The sequence below is a fragment of the Phocoena phocoena genome, chromosome 4, assembly GCF_963924675.1.
Source record: "Phocoena phocoena chromosome 4, mPhoPho1.1, whole genome shotgun sequence".
In the NCBI taxonomy this organism is placed as follows: domain Eukaryota; kingdom Metazoa; phylum Chordata; class Mammalia; order Artiodactyla; family Phocoenidae; genus Phocoena; species Phocoena phocoena.
Window position 1 is genome coordinate 21,352,454 of NC_089222.1, and position 21,608 is coordinate 21,374,061.

Here is a 21,608-nt window from a genome sequence, read left to right on the forward strand (position 1 = left end):
CTCAGTTAGCATAGAGTTGTGCATAAATTACGTTCGTACTAGACGGGTAGTTCATAAGAAACTTAAGATGCATCTCTTAAAAAGGGCTTTTCAAAGTACCTGAGGCAAAGGAACAACTTTTTTATTTCAAGTTTGCAAAAAACAACACTTTTATAAAATAAAAATAATTCACTAGACATATAGATTGCCAACAAGCACATGAAAGATGCTCAACATCGCTAACTATTAAAGAAATGCCAATCAAAACTACAATGAAATATCACCTCACACTGGTCAGAATGGCCATCATTTAAAAGTCTACAAATAACAAATGCTGGAGAGGGTGTGGAGAAAAGGGAACCCTCCTACACTGCTGGTGGGAATGTAACTTGGTTCAGCCACCGTGAAAAACAATATATGGAGGTTCCTCAGAACACTAAATATAGGGTTACCACTTCATACAGCAATCCCACTCCTGGGCATATATCCAAACAAAACTATAATTCAAAAAGATACATGCATCCTTATGTTCATAGCTGCACTATTCACAATAGCCAAGACATGGAAACAGCCTAGATGTCCGTTGACAGTTGAATGGATAAAAAAAATGTGGTATATATACACAATGGAATACTACTCAGCCATAAAAAATAATGTAATAATGCCATTTGCAGCAACATGGATGGACCAAGAGATTATCATACTAAGTGAAGTAAGTCAGAAAGAAAAGACAAACACCATATGATATCACCTACATGTGGAATCTAAAATATGACATAAAAAAACTTATCTACAAAACAGAAACAGACTCATAGCCATACAGAACAGACTTGTGGTTTTTCAAGGGGTAGGGGAGGGGGATGGATGGATTGGGAGTTTGGGACTAGCAGAGGCAAACTATTATATATAGAATGGATAAACAACAAGTCCTACTGTATAGCGCCGGGAACTATATACAATATCCTGTGATAAACCATAATGGAAAAGAATGTATATTTATGCATAATTGAATCACTTCTTTATACAGCAGAAATTAACACAACATTGTAAATCAACTATACTTCAATAAATAAATTTAAAAAACTAAGTCAGTGGAAAAGAAAAAGATAAAAAATACACACACCCTTGGATGTTGTGGCAATATCACATTGCTAGAGAAGTTTATTCTCGATTTCTATACTTACTTTATCTCAGACTGGTAACAATGTACAGACCAGCACTGGTCCATGGACCACACCTTGTAAAGCAAGGTCTCAGATCATACTTACTACATGTTTATACAGATAGCAACAAACATGTTAAAAATTCAAAATAAGAATTTTTTTAATTACCTCTTCCTATAAGGACTCCAATTTTTGAGTCTAATTTTTCGCCTGGGTCACAACTTCTTGTCACTAATTTGAGAACTGGAAGAAAAGGTCTGACATCACAGAGTCTTCTTGTTTCATCTTCAAGCTCCTCATATACAGCAGTTTGATTCACACATGCAAACATATAGGAGTCAATTTCCATAAGGAGGTTAAACATTGGGTAATTATGAACTTGTTTCCATAACATCTGCAGGAAAAAGTAATAAGACATTTTCTGAAATGGAAATACTTGCTCAAGTGTACAAAGATATATCTACAAGGATGCTCACTGCAGCACTCTTTGGAAAACTCAAAAACTGAGGACAAGCAAACTGCTTAGCAATAAGGGATCAGTTAAGTGAATTACGGAATATTACAGAACTGTGAAAATAAAACAGAAAAACACGGTAACATGGAAAGCTATACGAGATATATTAAGGTTGGTTCCTTTTAAAAACAGCAAATTGTAAGAGAATATGAATGGTATTTAACCCATTTTTGTAAAGCAATATAATGGTATAATGCAAAAAAATGCACTTATATAAACAAAAGTATTAAATGTGAAAATCTATGAAGAATAAGAATCACTGAAGACTTCCATATTTAGCATTCTGGTGGACATAAATAATTTCTAATTAAAAAAAGAACATTTAAATTATGTATCATCTATCACCTCCATACAAAATTTACATTATTTTTGTCCTGAATTCTTTTCTATTCACCAGAGTTATCTCCATTAACTAGCACTGTCCTGTTAGGATGACCAGAATCAATTTCTCATGATCTCCCCTGAAGTCTCCTGGATGAGATCACATAAAAGGTCACCACACAAACACAAGGTGGATTACATATTTTAACTGCAACCAGGACAAAAGTCAACAGCTGAGGGATAAAAATCGTGGCCAATCCTCAGATTCAGTTATATGAAACAAACAAGAGAAACTGATGCTAGGCAAAAAACAAATTAAAAAAATAGGTAAATTGGACTTCATCAAAATTAGAAACTTTTCTGTATCAAAGCACACTATTATGAGAGTGAAAAGGCAACTCACAGAATAGGAGAAATTATTTTCAAATTATATGTTTGATAAGAGATTACCAACCAGAATACATTAAAGAACTCCCATGACTCAACAACAAAAAACAATTGAATTAAAAAATAGGCAACGGTCTTGAACAGACAATTCTACAAATGGTCCATAAGAACATGAAAAGATGCCTGAAATCATTAGTCATTAGGGAAATGCAAATAAAAACTAAAATGAGAGGGCTTCCCTGGTGGCGCAGTGGTTGAGAGTCCGCCTGCCGATGCAGGGGACACGGGTTCGTGCCCCGGTCCGGGAAGATCCCACATGCCGCAGAGTGGCTGGGCCCGTGAGCCATGGCTGCTGAGCCTGCGCGTCCGGAGTCTGTGCTCCGCAACGGGAGAGGCCACAACAGGGAGAGGCCCACGTACCGCAAAAAAAAAAAAAAAAATGAGGTACCACTTCACAGCCATAAGAATGGTTATTACTTTAAAAAAAAAAAACAAAAAAGGAAAACAAGTGTTGGCTAGCATTTTGAGAAACTGGAACCCTTTTGCATTGCTGGTGGGAAAGTAAAATGGTACAGTCATTGTAAAAAAAAAAAAAAAAAAGTTTAGCAGTTTCTTAAAAAGTTAAAACAGAATTACCATATGATCCAACATATGGAGAGCAGGGATTCATACAGATACTTGTGCACCAATGTACAGAGCAGCATTATTCACAAAAGACAAAAGATGGTTATAACCAAAATGTCCATTAAAAGATGAATGAATAAACAAAATGTGGTATATCCATACAATGAAATAATATTCAGTCTTAAAAAGGAATGAAATTCAGATACCTGTAACAACATGAATGAACTTTTAAAATATATACAAATGCTAATTGAGAAAACCAGACACAAGAGGTCGACTACTGTGTGATTCCACTTACATGAGGTAGCTCGAATATACAAATTCATATAGACAGAAACTAGAATAGAGATTACCAGGGACTAGGAGAAGGGAAGTTTATTATTTACTAAGTACAGAGTCTGTGTTTAGGATGATGAAAGTGCTGGAAATGGATAGTGGTGATGGATTGGGCAACACTGTGAATATACTTAATACCAAGAAACTGTGTGCCTAAAAATGACTCCTACGGTAAGTTTTATGTTATACGTATTTTACAACAATAAGTTTTTTTTAAAGGAGCATGGTTTCAATGGTTAATTCAGCTTCAGCTATAGCCACAGGCATCCATACCTGTCACTTGTGACTATAAAAATAAGTGTACTATCTGCCCCTGTAGGGTGCCCAAAACAATTAAAAAGTGATCCCTTTTCACTTAAGGGATTATGCAGTTCTAGAATTCTTATGTCTCCCTGATGAAGAAGCTTGGAAAAGAGTTAAAAGGCTGTCCAAAGTCAAGCGTTTTAAAAAGGTTTGTCATAAATACTTTTTCTTAAATATGTCATAAACCCCAATTTCCATATTGGGTTCAGCTATTTGGAAAACATTAAAGAGAAAGTTTAGGAAAATAATTTTACTTACAAGTCATGATCTTCACAAATCAATAGTACTCATCAATTCGCTTGAAAAAAATCATCCAACAAAACATGCAAGCCTTGCTATGTGAAAGAATTTGCTTTCAAATGAGGACATAGCATTGATCACTGGGGGAAAAAAATCTACTGAACAGCAGAAAACCTTTTTTTCCCCCAGGGTGACCATGAAAAATAGTGGGGATGGGGACAGGAAATGGGGATTAGAAAGGGAAGGAAAAGGAGAGAAGAGACAACCAACGAAAAATCACTTGAGGAAAAATAAACGTGATAAGCTCAAAGACAATTCATACAAAGATCTTACCTCAAAATAAAACTTTCTAGAACAATGTCAAATTCCTTTTGATAACCTGAACAAGCCTTTCAAACCAGCTAACATAAACTAATTTGTCTTCATTCAGGTATCACACGTGGATTTTTTTAAAAATTAAAAGTGAGTGGGAGTGAGAATGAGAATGTTTTATATAGCCAATAAACAAGATCCAAGACACAGTATGGATCAAAATCTTTAAAATATAATGACTTATAAACTTCTCTCAAATTTACCATATGATTTACATTAATAACATTCTAAAATGGAGGAACATTTTCCCCTAAGTGATATAGTAAGTAAGCTATGTTTATAGAAATTCAGCCTGATAACATACCTGTTTAATATAGGAAATGGTAGCTTCCCGAGGTACCTCCAACTGGATATAAATCCCAGTGGGCAAAAGGAAATCCACGGGTATGGAGCCATCAGATGCTATCTGTGAATCCACTGCCCAGATGTCAAGGATGTCTGCCATAGCAGGAGGCATTATGAAGCGGAAGCACACTCATAACCATGGGGCTCTAGAAATCAGTAAGTAAAACTTAATGAATTAATTAGCCAAATTTTATACTAAACCATGATAAAGCTCACCAATCCATAATTAGTCCTTGGATTTCAATACAGCCAACAATGTAACAGGAGGTCAATTAAGTTAAGCAAGAGTAAGCCACCATAACTTAAAAATACTTCTGGGGACTTCCCTGGTGGTCCAGTGGCTAAGACTCCGAGCTCCCAATGCAGGGGGCCCGGGTTTGATCCCTGATTAGGGAACTAGATCCCGCGTGCCACAGCTAAGACCTGATGCAGCCAAATAAATAAATAAAAATATTAAAAAAAAAAAAATACTTCTGGTTATCACTACATAAATTATGTATATATATCATACTGATTCAAATTCAACATAATAAGTATATGACTTATTATGTGAAAGATGAAAGGTTTAAGGAGTACAGGCTCCTGAGAAATCCAGTTAACAACCACTCAACAGGGGATTCTCTCCAGACTTTACTTAGAGAATTGATATCCGCTTCTTCAACCAAATTTTTCTTGGCAAACTCCATGAAAAATGGCAATCAAGAGGGCCTTCCTTCAAAAATAATTTTCTATCAAGCTCACGAGAGAAACAAAATGTCATGAACTTAGTCCCATGACCCACCACCAAAGTATTAAAAAGACCAAATCCCCCAAACCAGCTGGCAAGGCGCTTTATGCTATGACTCTGGCCTGTTTTCCTTTGCTTCTCTGACTACTCCACAATCCAGGCTCTTGTGCCACAAGTGCTTTTTGCCTCCTGCTGCTAGACCTATGTTCACAGATATGTTGACACTGCCCGTACCAAACCACTATTCCAACAAATGCACCCTTCAACTGGACCATTTAAGTGTCATCTATTCCTTAAGGGCTTCCTTCAAGAAAGCACAACAATAATCCTGGGAAGAACATGGGCACTGAAGTTAAAAAAAACAAAACAAGGTTCAAATTCCATTTATTCAAAACATTCAAGTATCGTGTCAAAAGAGACAGACACCAACCTGAAGCATTTTGGGGCATCAAAAACAATAACGACATCCATGGATTGATACACATGAAATATATACAAACGTGAGACAATGATGATAGAGAAAAACCCTTTATTGGTCAACTTTGGAGACTGATTTGAAACAACCTGGGAAATTTAAATATGGATTAAATATCAGACAATTGTAAGGAAACTGTTCATTTTGTGAGGTATAATAATGGAATGTTATGTTTCTAAAAACCAGTCTTTATCAGTCAGAGACACATAATGAAGTATATATAGGGATAAAATGACACTATGCTTGGCATTTGCTTTAAATTATTCCATTTTTTAAAACGTGAATGGGCAGCTGATTTCAACAAAGATGTAAAGGTAATTCGATGAGAAAAAAGAAAGTCTTCAAAAAATGGTGCTGGAATTACGAGACATCCATATGCTAAGAAAATGAAGCTCAATCCGTATCTCACATCAAAAATTATAAACTCAAAATGGATTGTAGGCCTAAATGTAAACGCTAAAACTGTAAATCCTCTAGAAAAAAACATAGGAGAAAAGCTTGTGATCTTGCATTAGGCAAAGAATTCTTAGATACGACACCATAAGCACAATTCATAAAATAAAAAATTGATAAAATGAACATCACCAAAACTAAGAACTTCTGCTCTTAAGGAAGACACTGTCCATAATATAAAAAGACAAGCCACAGACAGGAGAAAATGCTTACAAATCATATAAAGAACTTGTATCCAGCATACATAAAGAACTCTCAACATACAATAATAAGAAAACAGCTCAGGGCTTCCCTGGTGGCACAGTTAAGAGTTGGCCTGCCAATGCAGGGGACATGGGTTCGAGCCCTGGTCCAGGAAGATTCCACATGCCGTGGAGCAACTAAGCCCATGTGCCACAACTACTGAGCCTGCATGCCGCAACTACTAAAGCCCACGTGCCTAGAGCCCGTGCTCCACAACAAGAGAAGCCACCGCAATGAGAAGCCCGCGCACTGCAACTAGAGAAAAGCCCACGCACAGCAATGAAGATGCAACACAGCCGAAAATAAATAAATAAATAAATAAAAATTGTTAAAAAAAAGAAAATCCTGAATTCCTAAATTTGTTTAAAAAAAAGAAAAACAGCTCAGTTTTTTTAAATTGGCAAAAGATTTGAACAGAGGCTATCAAAGGAGATAGATGGATGATAAAAGGGCTCAATATCATTAGTCATATAAATTAAAACAACAGTAAGACACCACTACACACCTCTTACATGGCTAAAATTAAAAAGACCAACCATACTAAGTGTAGACAAGAAAGAAGAGGAACTGGAACTCTCATACACTGCTGATGGGAATGTTAAACACTAGAGCTACTTTGGAAAACAGTTTGGCAGTTTCTTAACATACACCTACCATATGATCAAGTCATCCCACTTCTAAATATATACCCAAATGAAATGAAGGCATATATCCATGTAAAAACTTGTATATAGCTGTTCATAGCAGCTTTATTTATACTAGCTAAAAATTGGGGAAAATTCAAATGTCCATCAACAAGTGAATGAATTTTTTAAAAAGTGGTACACTCATACAATAGAATACTACACACTCAAAAAAGCAAAAGCAAACAAAAATCCACTACAGACACATTCAACAATGTGGATGAATCTCAAAATAATTACGCTGAGTGAAAGAAGCCTGACAAAAAGAGTACATACTGTATGACTCCATTTATATAAAAGTCTAGAAAATGTAAACTCGTCTATAGTGACAGATCAGGGGTTGCCTTGTGTGGGAGAGGGCAGGGAAGCAGGAAAAGGTAAGAAGGAGGGATTACAAAGGGACACAAGGGAACTCTTGGGAGTGGTGGATATGTTTATTTACCTTGATTATGGTGATGACGGTTTCAGGAGTGTGTACATATTTCAAAATATATCAAATTATACACTTTAAATATGTGCAGTTTACTTTAAGTCAATTATCCCTCAATAAAACTTTTAAAAAGTGACAGAAATAGATGAAATGAGAGGCAAAATGTTGGTATTTACTGAATCTGGGTGATGAGGAGTACACTGTATTACTCCTCTGCTTTTCTGTATGTTTGCTATTTTCGTAAAAAAGATTTTGTTAAATCCCATCTAAAGACGTCCCTGGTGGCGTAGCAGTTAATATGCCTGCCAATGCAGGGGACACAGGTTTGAGCCCTGGTCCGGGAAGATCCCACATGCCATGGAGCAACTAAGCCCATGCACCACAACTACTGAGCCTGCGCTCTAGAGCCTGTGAGCCACAACTACTGAGCCCGCGAGCCACAACTACTGAAGTCCGTGCGTCACAACTACTGAAGCCCACGCGCCTAGAGACCATGCTCCGCAAGAAGAGAAGCCACTGCAATGAGAAGCCCGCGCATTGCAACGAAGATCCAGTGCAGCCAAAAATAAATAAATAAAATTAATTAATTAAAAAAATAAAAGATTAAAAAAAAATCCCATCTATACCATTTACCAGCTATGTGAATTTTGGTAAGTCACTTAAACTTCCTGAGCCTCCATTAACTAAAAAAGGGGTTCATAATAAAATGCTCCTCCTGGGAACACTGTGACAAATGAAGGAGCTAATATGTGAGAGCCTGACACATTGCAAGTTCTGCTAAATGACAGCTTTCTCCCTTTACTGAACATCCTGGCCGTTACTGATTCCTCCCTCCTAAGTCTTACACCCCATAGCCTAGATCCACCACACTGACACTGTCATAAAGGTCCTGAATCTTTCAGATGTGCAAGCCTTGTTTCTGTAGGCAGAACAGAACAACGATTAAATATTGTGTTCTCAGAGTATAACAGCTTAGTTGTAAAACCTGGCTCCATCACTCGCTAGCAGAGAGATCTTGGGCAAATCACATGCCTTCTCCCTACTTAAATTCCTTTATCTGTGAAATGGTGAAAACAACAGTAACTACCTCATAGCATACTTATTAACACTGAGTAAAGAATGCCTGGAATATAATAAGCCCCATGTTTGTTGCTATTTATTAATTTTTTTAATTCAAAAACTGTTAGTTCTTTTGAGCTGTGAGCCACATATATTCAACTACTTTTGTTTTCCCAAAAGTGATTAGCAGATAGTAGCCATTTGTAATTGTTTAATGAACTTAAGACCAAACAGTATTGTCCCTACTCCAACAATTTTAAAAAAAGGAAAAAAAAAAAGCTCACAGGATAATAGAATTTATAACACCTAAAGGTAAGTACTTACTATGTGTCAGCATTCTAATAAAGTCTTACATGTGTTACTATATTTTATCCTTACTACTACCCTGTGGTAATACTACTACTCCTCAAGAAGCACCTGAGACTTAGAAAATCTGAGATCTCACGGATAAAAAGCAGCAGTCCTAGGATTTGAAGTTGGGTCTAACTCTAGAGGGTGAGCCTAACACCACACTCTACGTAATGACTACTAAAGCACCATAAAAAGAGTCTGAGACATTTAACCATAATAAACCACATTACGTTGGCTGTAAGCTCCTTGAGGTCTTGTGCCATGCTTCTTAAAATACTGTCTCTCACCACAGTGTACAGAGAAATCATTATACGTTTATACGTAGAAATTCTGAACAGATAAACTTTCAGAGACAAGAACAAAATTACACAAAGTTACTACAGATGTCATTAACTGTCGCTGATCCTAGAAACGCTTTAGGCAAATCACTACCGAACAGCCTTTAGAGATTGTCTTCAGTGGAGGAGCTTCTCAACTTTCCAAGTATCAGGCATTCAAGAAATATTTGAGGAACGAAAACATGCTACATCTAATTTTAAAGACCATGCTTTGCTTACCTTCAAATATCACCATGCAAAGACAAACAGGGAAAAGCCATCTCCTGAACACCAAGTACTACATATGAGTTAAGAGTTGTCAACAAAGCTGACAGGACAAACTAAAGTTAGCATTTAAAACTGAGATGAGTTTATGAAACATCAGCCAACTGTCACAGAATTACAATCAAGATAAACCTGTATACTCCCCTGGTTTCTTCAGCATAGATTTTTGGCAAGATTCTCACAACTGAAGCCAAATCACCTGATGAATATCCATAGTAATACAGGAGCACGAAACTATAAAAACAAAAACTCTGAGACCTCACCCTTACCAGACAACTGGAAATGATGAGACTTCCTGAGACCCTGGAGCCCAGAGCAGCAACCTTTTCAAGGAGACTTATTGTACCTCGCTACCCAACAGCATCAACTTCCCAGATTCAAATTCTAAACTTCTTGGGTATTAGAGGCAAAACCACTATGGCAGATTTAAGAATTTCTTGATGAAGTAGTCATACCTAAAATGAATTACAAGAATGAATTAATGGGCCCCTACCTTTCTTACTTTCTAGATATGTCATTCAACACTCCCACACATACTATCCTTAATCCAGCCTTGCTGAACTGCTGATACTTGCCAGCATTTCCCATACTCTCTCCTGCCTCCTACCTTTAACCTATCATCCCTCTCCCTAGGTTGTCCTCAGCTACATATGTCCTGACCAACTCTTAGTCTTCTAGACTCTTGGAATCCACCCCCAATACTCCTCTGTGCACTCAAGCACCAGGGCATATCTATGTCAAAGCAGGACCACACTATATTGAAGCTTGTTGCTTAGTGAGAGCTTCCCAACCTCCTACTATTTCTGGCTCAATAAATATTTACTTCTGTCTGAATGAATGAATTCGAATTCTATGCAAATTACTAGAACAATTATATTGATCATTAAAAAAGTGATTTTTTGGGTTTCCCTGGTGGCACAGTGGTTGAGAGTCCGCCTGCCGATCAAGGGGATGCAGGTTCGTGCCCCAGTCCAGGAAGATCCCACATGCCGCAGAGCAGCTGGGCCCATGAGCCATGGCCACTGAGCCTGTGTGTCTGGAGCCTGTGGTCCACAACGGGAGAGGCCACAACAGTGAGAAGTCCGTGTACCGCAAAAAAAAAAAAAAAAAAAAAGTAATTTTTTGTTGCTGTTGTTGTTCCTTTGGCCACGCTGTGCGGCATGAGGGATCTTAGTTCCTGACCAGGAATCGAACCCATGCCCCCTGCTGTGGAAGCACAGAGCGTTAACCACTGGACCGCCAGGGAAGTCCCCCTTAAAAATGTGATTTAGGGACTTTCCAAGTGGTCCAGTGGTTAAGAATCCGCCTTCCAATGCAGGGGATGTGGGTTCAATCCCTGGTCAGGGAACTAAGATCCCACGTGCCACAACTACAGAGCCCACGTGCTCTGGAGCCCACATGCCACAACTAGAGAGACACCTGCGGGCCGCAACAAAGACCGGACGCAGATAAAAATAAATAAATAAATAGCATTAGGAACTGGCAAAGTAAATTACAAGAGTCAAGTATTTCTCTCCTGCCATCTCAAAATGCATCGTAAAGTTTAATCCTTTAGCTTTACAGTTAACCATGCTCTTTGCTTACTAAAGCAACATCACACCAATCTCCAAAATCAATTCCCCTATCTTTAATTTTTTTTAAGTTATTTTATTGAAGTATAGTTGATTTACAATGTTGTGTAAACTACTACTGTACAGCAAAGTGATAGTTACACATACAAGTACATTCTTTTTCATACTCTTTTCCTTTATGGTTTATCATAGGATATTGAATATAGTTCCCTGTGCTGTACAGTAGGACCCTGCTGTTTATCCCTCTATCTTCTATTTCAAAGACAAAATTCTCATATTGAAAATATCAACTTTTTGACATAAAATCATCAGAAAGATTCTAATGATTCATCAAAATATTGATGATGCTTGAAAAGCAATACTGTGTTTAAATGAGACCTAGAAATGTTTTTCTCAAAAAGGAGTGAATTATCAAAGGAAATACAGTAGGCCCTCTGTATCCATGCCTTTCGCATCCGCAGATTCAACCAACCACGTATCAAAATTTCACAGATACAGTATAATGACTGTATTTATTCATTATACTACACCATTTTATATGACGGACTTGAGCATCGGCAGATTTGGTATCTGTGAGGGCTCCTGGAACCAAACCTCTGTAGATACTGAAAGTGAACTGTAATGAAAGGTTACGTCCAGGTACATAAATTTCTACCTTGATATTACCATATTAATAAGTTACTAATAACTGAGTTAGAATGGTTGTCAGACTTTATAAACACTACAGATAGACATATACCATGTAATTACAGCCTAACGTATAGGCTGTACTTGTGTGTCACTTTAATAAAAGCACTTTTATTAGACCACTTCTCAAGGTTTTCAAAGTACTTTGAGTTAAATACTACCTAAGAGACTGGTTCTCAATCTTCATATTCAATATTCTTTCTAAATAAGCATTTTACAAATACTTTAAAAATCTGAAATGAAATTATTCATATAATTTACATACATATATAGCCAACTTCAAAATATATAATGTCCTAATTATAATATAAAGGGAAAATAAAAGAAAATAAGACTGTATATTTCAGTATGTGAATACTTGGACATAACCATACCCCTACACAATGAAGTAGTCAGAGGTTTGAATCTATACATAGAATCACCATGGATGTGACAACTACAAATGCACACTGATCAAATGCCATAAAAGCCACTGGTGCCATTGATTTTACAAATCTTTATCTTCCAAGTTTATATCTTCCAAAATTAATGTATTAAAATCATGTAGGGCTTCCCTGGTGGCGCAGTGGTTGGGAGTCCACCTGCCGATGCAGGGGACACGGGTTCGTGCCCCGGTCCGGGAAGATCCCACATGCCGCGGAGCGGCTGGGCCCGTGAGCCATGGCTGCTGAGCCTGTGCGTCCAGAGCCTGTGCTCCGCAACAGGAAAGGCCACAACGGTGAGAGGCCCGCATACCGCAAAAAAAAAAAAAAAAAAAAAAATCATGTAAAAAATGCTGTGTATTATATTTTTATGTAAATAAATGAAGTTCAGATCTAGGCTCAGATAATAGTAAGACTTTTAACCATTATATAATAGTAGCACCTCCCCCAGTCACTGCATCAGCAACAGGTACAACAATATCACCCCCTACAAATTTCAAAAGCATCTTATAGGGGGGGATTTCACACTGTCCAGTTTCAGAACCCCTGCTCTAGGACAATTCCTACTATTTCTCAAAGGGTTAATGGGGTCTCCAAAATCCAAGTAGACCTAACTGTAGTCTGTATTTAAAACAATAATGAACATTAATTTCCCATACATTTCTACTTGACAATCAACAGTGTTTCCTGTATTTGGCTATGTTATCTTTGGCTAATTCTTGAAGGGTAAAAGAAGGTCTAAGTCAAGAAAACTTTAGCCCCCTAACCAATCAGAGGAATGTAAGGCCAGTATAATTGGCTCTTAGTTTTCAAGATCCTTACTAAACATACTGATGGGGTAGTCTAACTAAAACTACAGGAGAGTGTATGGCTGATTCATTTTGTTATGAAGTGGAGGCTAACACAACAGTGTAAAGCAACCATACTCCAATAAAAATTAATTAAAAAAATTAAAAAAAGAACATAAGTCATCTATTACCTGGCAGAAAAGTTAAAGAAGGATCTTTTTTCTCCTGTATCTCCCAGCTTGGAGTGTGCATAAAGGAACTGATGGCTACAATTCACTTTTATTTCTGTCTGATACAGGAAAATAATGGTTCTCTTCTCAATTCCTCCTAGTTCCTTTCTAATCAGTAAAGAAAGAGAGGTGCATCAGTTCTAACATTTTAGAAAGAAAAAATGGCCCCCCAAGTTAAGAGATGCCTCATTCCTCTATGTCTTGATGATTTACAGTTTTTAAAAAATAATTCATATAATTGTTTTTAGAGCAGTTTTAAGTTTATGGAAAAATTGAGCAGAAAGTCTCCCCCACAGCTTCCCCTATTATTACCTCATATTAGTGCAACACATTTGATACAACTGATGAACCAATGTACTATTATTAAATGAAGTACATAGTTTTAAAAACAAAACAAAACAAAACAGGGCTTCCCTAGTGGCACAGTGGTTAAGAATCCACCTGCCAATGCAGGGGACATGGGTTCAAGCCCTGCTCTGGGAAGATCCCACATGCCGCGGAGCAACTAAGCCCGTGCGCCACAACTACTGAAGTCTGCCTGCCTAGAGCACGTGCTCCGCAACAAGAGAAGCCACTGCAATGAGGAGCCTGCGCACCGCAACGAAGAGTAGCCCCCACTCACCACAACTAGAGAAAGCCCGCAAGCAACAACGAAGACCCAACTCAGGCAAAAATTACTTAATTTTAAAATTCTTTTAAAAAACAAAACAAAAAACTACAGGGTAACTTGTAGCACTTAAGAGCTTCTTGCATAACACTTTTTAAAAAAAATTTTTATTGGAGTACAGTTGCTTTACAATGTTGTGTTAGTTTCTACTGTACAGCAAAGCAAATTAGCTATATGTATACATATACATTTTCTTTTTTTAACCTTTAATTTTATTTTTTTTAATTGATGTATAGTTTATTTACAATATGTTTCAGGTGTGCAACATAGTGATTCGATGTTTTTCTATATTATACTCAATTACACTCCATTTGAAGTTATTACAAAATAATGGCTGTATTTCTCTGTACTGTACAATATTTTTTAATAGATCTTTATTGGAGTATAATTGCCTCACAATACTGTTAGTTTCTGTTGTACACCAAAATGAATCAGCCATATGTATACATATGTTCCCATATCCCCTCCCTCTTGAGCCTCCCTCCTGAGCCTCGCTCCCATCCTCCCTATCCCACCCCTATACACATAACTTGTTTTTTTTTTTTTTTTTTTTTTTGCTGTACGCGGGCCTCTCACTGTTGTGGCCTCTCCCGTTGCGGAGCACAGGCTCCGGATGCGCAGGCTCAGCGGCCATGGCTCACGGGCCCAGCCGCTCCACGGCATGTGGGATCTTCCCGAGCCGGGGCACGAACCCGTGTCCCCTGCATTGGCAGGCGGACTCTCAACCACTGCGCCACCAGGGAAGCCCCATAACTTTTAAGGTAAGTATTGAGAGAGGGGGCATACTTACAAAATGTGCCGTGCTGTAATTAAAAATAGTATATCCTTTATCTGATCTAAAACTGACACTGTTGCTAAACAAATAAGGTAACAAATCACGTGGTAACAGATAAATCTTTTATAAAGATATTCTGAAGAAAATGAAATTACTGCTACATAATTGAAAATAAATATATTCTAGTTCTGGTTCCTATTTCCCTTAGTCACCCTTATTTTATAGGAGCATCACACACAAGAGTCCAGCCTGAGAAGTAACTCAGAGTTTCAGGTTGGAAGGTACCTTAGGAGTGACAGACCCTTCCTATTTTAAAGATAAGAAAACTAAGGCCCAGATGAATCAAGTAAATTACCCAGTTAACACAAAAACAAAGCCAGGACAGAAGTAAGATTTATTTCCAAGCAATTAACATACTCTATAATTATATTTTCTTTACCTTTTTTTTTTTTTTCCTTCTTTTAAAGGAAATGTTCTTCACAGGGGTGCCTTAGCACAACAATCCTTCACAGGGTGACTCTAGCACAGGGTTAACCTAGTACAGTATCACTCTTTTGTTTGAGCATTAAGCAAATGATCAAAGGATGAGGACAAGCATGAAACTACTTATGAAAACAACTTTTCAAGGAAGCTATCAGAGGGCACAGGAACTTCAGTAGTGACAATTAGCTCAACTAAACACTTAGACTGTAATTACAAACCCATATCCTGCCAATTGTTCACGAGCAGAAAGAGAGGAAAGGGTTTAGATACTCTCAACTTCCCTAGCAATGTGCCAGCAGAACTACAGGATTTTACTTCTTTCAATCAAGTGATAAGTAGAAACCAACATAAACTTGTTAGACAGATGAACAAGTAGTTCACACAAAAACTTCTTTGGAAAATCATGGAAAAAAAATTTAAGAGAGATTTAAAGTGAATATTTTAAAAATATTAAATGCAATAGTATTTACCTAGCATTTATTTTACTACTATAAGATATAGCTAGAAGACAGGTTAATGTTCATAAAAGAACTGTAAGGGGCAGTGCACTTATCATGAACACCACATTTATTATCTCAACCTTCAGGTTTCAATAACGGACAATTTAAGTGACGGGATTTTGATTTACCTGGGTTTCTGTCCTTCCCCTCCCCCCACTTCTACTGTTCAAAGACAAGAAATCAGCCTTGTTTGCTGATTTGTTTACAATGAAGTATGCATTATACTGAACACTGAAAAACTGAACAATATAGAACTCCATTTGTTAAAGATGGTTATTTTATCTGAATTACTGTAATTCCATGTAAAAGGTCTCTCTAAAGTAATTCTACAAATTATTAAAGAATAACTGCTAAAACAGTACTGTATACCTTATCATTTATATTGAAATAACATTCAAATTTATCCTCTTAAAATAGAAGGTGGGGGCTTCCCTGGCAATCCAGTAGTTACGAATCCACGCTTCCACTGCAGAGGGCATAGTTTTGATCCCTGGTCAGGGAATTAAGATCCTGCATGCCGCGTGGTGCGGCAAAAAAAAAAAAAAAAAAGGAGTGTGGTGTGGCAAAAAAAAAAAAAAAGAGGGGGACGGGGAGGATGGGGAGGAGGGAGAAGGGGGAGAAGGAGGAGGGGGAGGGGAGGGAGAGGAGGAGGAGGCACTCTAAATAGCCTTTAGAAAATATTTGCAAATATGCACTGAGCCCTGAAAACTTTTTAAACCTACTAACCCAGTAATTTACCTATTTAAAAACTTGAATTCAGGAAAATTTTCATACACAAAGCAAAAACATACAAACGTGACAAACTTGAAAATAACCTAACGGTCCAAATATCAAAAAATAGTTAAACAAACAATGATATACCCATTTGATGGCATATTAAGCAGCTATTTATACTGAAGTCTGTCATATGTGTACAATACTATGGACATGTTTATAGATGATATGGAGAGAGTAAAATGTAAAGCAGTACAAAAAGTATAATTAGAATTCTGTTAACTGTAAAAAGGAAAAAATCATATGTACAATCTAATGCATGGAAATTTAGGCTGGAAAACCAGAGGCTGAGAGGCGGAAAGGGAGGAAGGGGGAATTAGATGAAGTTAGTCAAAAGTATAACCTCCCAGTTATAAGATGAATAAGTACTAGAGATGTAATGTACACATGATGAAAATAACTAACACTACTATACATTATATATGAAAGTTGTTGAGAGTAAATCCTAAGAGTTCTCATAAGGAAAAAAATGTATATTTTTTCTATTTCTTTAATATTGTGTCAATATGAGATAACAAATTTTCATTAAATCTACTGTGGTAATCATTCCATGATGTATGTAAGTCAAATCATTATGCTGTATGACTTATACAGTGCTGGATATCAACTATATCTCAACAAAACTAAAAGAACAAAAGAAAGAAAGAAATTAAAGATGGAAGGAAATATACTAATATAGTTCAAAAGTAACTATAGGGGCTTCCCTGGTGGTGCAGTGGTTGAGGGTCCACCTGCTGATGCAGGGGACACGGGTTTGTGCCCCAGTCCGGGAGGATCCCACGTGCCGCGGAGCGGCTGGGCCCATGAGCCATGGCCGCTGAGCCTGCGCGTCTGGAGCCTGTGCTCCACAACGGGAGAGGCCACAGCAGTGAGAGGCCCATGTACAGCAAACAAAAAACAACAACAAAAAAAGTAACTATAAATAAATATGTTTTTTCAATGTTTCATTAATGAGAGCATACAGATTACATACTTTTTTAAAAAGCTCTATTATTCAAGACACTTAGAATAGTCCAAAGGAAGAACTCAGATTACAGCTAGGCTACCTATTCTTAATATGTCGGTGTTCATCAGTATTTCCAAAGTCAGATTTTCATTCTTAGTAGTTAACGTTAATATAAACAGAATACATTTATAAGTACTTAACATGCCTCTATAAAACAAGTATATTTCTTATAAGCCAGATTTATTTCAATCTCTATGAATGCAGAGCAATTTTTTAAAACCACAACACAATACACCAAGACAGCTTCTGTGTCTAACCTAAACACTGACAAAACTAACTCCTGTATTGCTTAAGCAATTCCTCTCTTTTAAAACTTTTCCCAACAAGCAACCTATAATGCACAAACAGCTGGTAATCACAGTAAATATCCTGAAGAGGTAAGTATATATCTAAAACTGAAATAGTACAGGGAATTCCCTGTCAATCCAGTGGTTAGGACACCAAACTTCCACTGCAGGGGGCCCGGGTTCGATCACTGGCTGGGGAACAAAGATCCCACAAGCCACATGGCATGGCAAAAATAAATTTTTTTTTTCAAATTTCAAAATCGTACAAATTTAAATGAAATATATAATATTACTAAATTCCCCTCCAAAAACCAGATTACTATCCTAAGATCTTAAAAGACACAGCTCCAAAGCATAAACTTCAAATTCAATAAAGGAATCATTTCATAAAATTATCTAGTATGTAAATGTTACATTTTCTATTTTGAATCTTTAAAATAAAGTCTAATCTTAAGTCACTGAACCCGTCATTCTGTCATTATCTTTAATCTAGTATAAAGTTCCAGATCCACAAAGATTTATTAATGAAACACTAAGTAGTCCTTTTCGTAATATTGTTTCACCAACATATTTTTTGTATAGCTTGGATTTCATAACCTTAGATAACTAATTTATGAATAAGAACTTTCCACCCTGCAAAGCTAAAGGATTAAATAAAACAGCACATACAGAAAAGAACTTTGCATAGCACTTCACATAAAAAAGCACTCAAGGGACTTCCCTGGCAGTGCACTGGTCAAGACGTTGCACTTCCACTGCAGGGGACGTGGGTTTGATCCCTGCTTGGGGAACTAGAATCCCGTATGCCATGTGGCAAAAAACAAACAACAAAACACAAAATCTCAATAACTGATGACATATTAATTTACAGTGAGACCAGTTTCTTCCCAACAAAAGGAACAGCCATGCCTCCTATTCACAGCATAAATCATCAGTCTTGTTTGCTTGATGTGAAAGAAATTAAAACAGTAATTCTTAAAAGGTGGTCTCTAGTGATCTACAGGTGGTTTGCTCACATGCATTTCCCAAAATTAATAAAATTTTCTACAAAAATCCCACAACACAACTCTATGCTAGCAGAGCTGTGCTGTTCAATTTCCCTTGGGTAACGGTTAATGGGATGCTTCCAAATCTTAGCAAATATATTTTTACTTCACTTCTGCTACAGCATTTACTTTTGTTAAGTATTTATTGTTAGTATCATGTTGTATCATTCACCTTAGTTCAGTGGCTCAAAACTAATTCAAAGAGACCAAAATCAGAGAGGCAAAAATTAAAGTTACATTCCTTGTAACAAGACAAACACAATTTCACAACTGCAAAAAAAAAGGTTCCAATGATAATACTCGGAGAGAAAGCAGAACAAGCTACTGCAAAATTCCTTCACCAAGAGGGGAGAGAGCAGAAGCAAGAAGAACTACAGTCCTAACAGCCTGTGGAACAAAAACCACATTCACAGAAAGACAGACAAGATGAAAAGGCAGAGGGCTATGTACCAGATAAAGGAACAAGATAAAACCCCTGAAAAACATCTAAATGAAGTGGAGATAGGAAACCTTTCAGAAAAAGAAATCAGAATAATGATAGTGAAGATGATCCAGGACCTCGAAAAAAGAAAGGAGGCAAAGATCAAGAAGATGCGAGAAATGTTTAACAAAGACCTAGAAGAATTAAAGAAAAGCAGAGTCGAACAATACAATAACTGAAATGAAAAATACACTAGAAGGAATCAATAGCAGAATAAGTGAGGCAGAAGAACGGATAAGTGACCTGGAAGACAGAATGGGGGAATTCACTGCCACGGAAAGAATAAAGAAAAAAGAATGAAAAGAAATGAAGACAGCCTTAGAGAACTCTGGGACAACATCAAATGCACCAACATTCACATTATACAGATCCCAGAAGGAGAAGAGAGAGAGAAAGGACCCGAGAAAATATCTTCAAAAGAAAGCTAGTGTAGCAATACTCATATCAGATAAAATAGACTTTAAAATAAAGAATGTTACAAGAGACAAAGAAGGACACTACATAATGATCAAGGGATCAATCCAAGAAGAAGATATAACAATTATAAATATATATACACCCAACATAGGAGCACCTCAATACATAAGGCAACTGCTAACAGCTATAAAAGAGGAAATCGACAGTGACACAATAACTGTGGGGGAACTTTAACAGCTCACTTACACCAATGGACAGATCATCCAAACAGAAAATTAATATGGAAACACAAGCTTTAAATGACACAACAGACCAGACAGATTTAATTGATATTCTACAACATTCCATCCAAAAACAGCAGATTACACTTTCTCCTCAAGTGCACACAGAACATTATCCAGGATAAATCACATTTGGGTCACAAATCAAGCCTCAGTAAATTTAAGAAAATTGAAATCATATCATGCATCTTGTCTGACCACAATGCTATGAGATTAGAAATCAATGACAGGGAAAAAAACGTAAAAAGCACAGACACATGGAGGATAAACAATATGTTACTAAATAACCAAGAGATCACTGAAGAAATCAAAGAGGACATCAAAAAATATCTAGGGACAAATTACAACGAAAACACAATCCAAAACCTATGGGATGCAGCAAAAGCAGTTCCAAGAGGGAAGTTTATAGCAATACAAGTCTACCTCAAGAAATAAGAAAAATTTCAAATAATCTAACCTTACACCTAAAGGAACTAGAGAAAGAAGAACAAACAAAACACAAAGTTAGCAGATGGAAAGAAATCATAAAAATCAGAGCAGAAATAACTGAAATAGAAACAAAGGAAACAATAGCAAAGATCAATAAAACTAAAAGCTGGTGCTTAGAGAAGACAAACAAAATTGATAAACATTTAGCCAGACTCATCAAGAAAAAGAAGGAGGGCCTCCCTGGTGGCACAGTGGTTAAGAATCTGCCTGCCAATGCGCAGGGGACATGGGTTCAAGCCAAGGTCCAGAAAGATCCCACATGTTGCACAGCAGCTAAGCCCGTGCACCACAGCTACTGAACCTGCGTTCTAGAGCTGGCAAGCCACAACTACTGAGCACAAGTGCCACAACTGCTGAAGCCTACGTGCCTAGAGCCGGTGTTGCATAACAAAGAGAAGCCACCACAATGAGAAGCCCATGTACAGCAACGAAGAGTAGCCCTTGCTCACCGCAACTAGAGAAAGCCTGTGCGCAGCAACAAAGACCCAATGCAGCCATAAATAAATAAATAAACAAATAAATAAAATTTTTTAAAAAAAAGAAAAAGAGGGAGAGGACTTAAATCAATAAAATGAGAAATGAAAAAGGAGAAACTACAACAGACACTGCAGAAATATAAAGCATCATAAGAGACTACTATAAGCAACTCTATACCAATAAAATGGACAGCCTGGAAGAAATGGACAAATTCTTAGAAAGGTATAACCTGCCAAGACTGAACCAGGAAGAAACAGAAAATAAGAACAGAACAAACACAAGTAATGAAATTGAAACTGTGATTAAAAATCTTCCAACAAACAAAAGTCCAGGACCAGATGGCTTCACAGGTGAATTTTATCAAACATTTAAAGAAGAGCTAACACCCATCCTTCTAAAACTCTTCCAAAAAATTGCAGAGGAAGTAATACTCCCAAACTCATTCTATGAGGCCACCATCACCCTCATACCAAAACCACACAAAGATACTACAAAAAAAGAAAATTACAGACCAATATCACTGATAAATATAGATGCAAAAATCCTCAACAAAATGCCAGCAAACAGAATCCAACAGCACATTAAAACGATCATACACCATGATCAAGTGGGATTTATCC

The 21,608-nt window shown here is 37.1% G+C and overlaps 1 protein-coding gene across 2 annotated transcripts in view; it reads right to left on the reverse strand.

The window, feature by feature from the left end:
• The window catches only part of PIK3CB (phosphatidylinositol-4,5-bisphosphate 3-kinase catalytic subunit beta), a 194,645-nt gene that overhangs the window by 100,412 nt on the left and 72,625 nt on the right, over window positions 1-21,608 (reverse strand). The window contains exons 3-4 of one of the 2 annotated variants that reach the window (XM_065875713.1): window positions 4,544-4,730; window positions 1,311-1,536 (exon numbers count right to left, since the gene is read on the reverse strand). In XM_065875713.1, the coding sequence (XP_065731785.1) occupies window positions 1,311-1,536; window positions 4,544-4,696 (379 nt within the window). In that variant the 5' untranslated portion in view covers window positions 4,697-4,730. Of the gene's footprint in view, window positions 1-1,310; window positions 1,537-4,543; window positions 4,731-21,608 lie in introns of those variants that run through there. The other variant, XM_065875714.1, reaches the window with a different exon arrangement.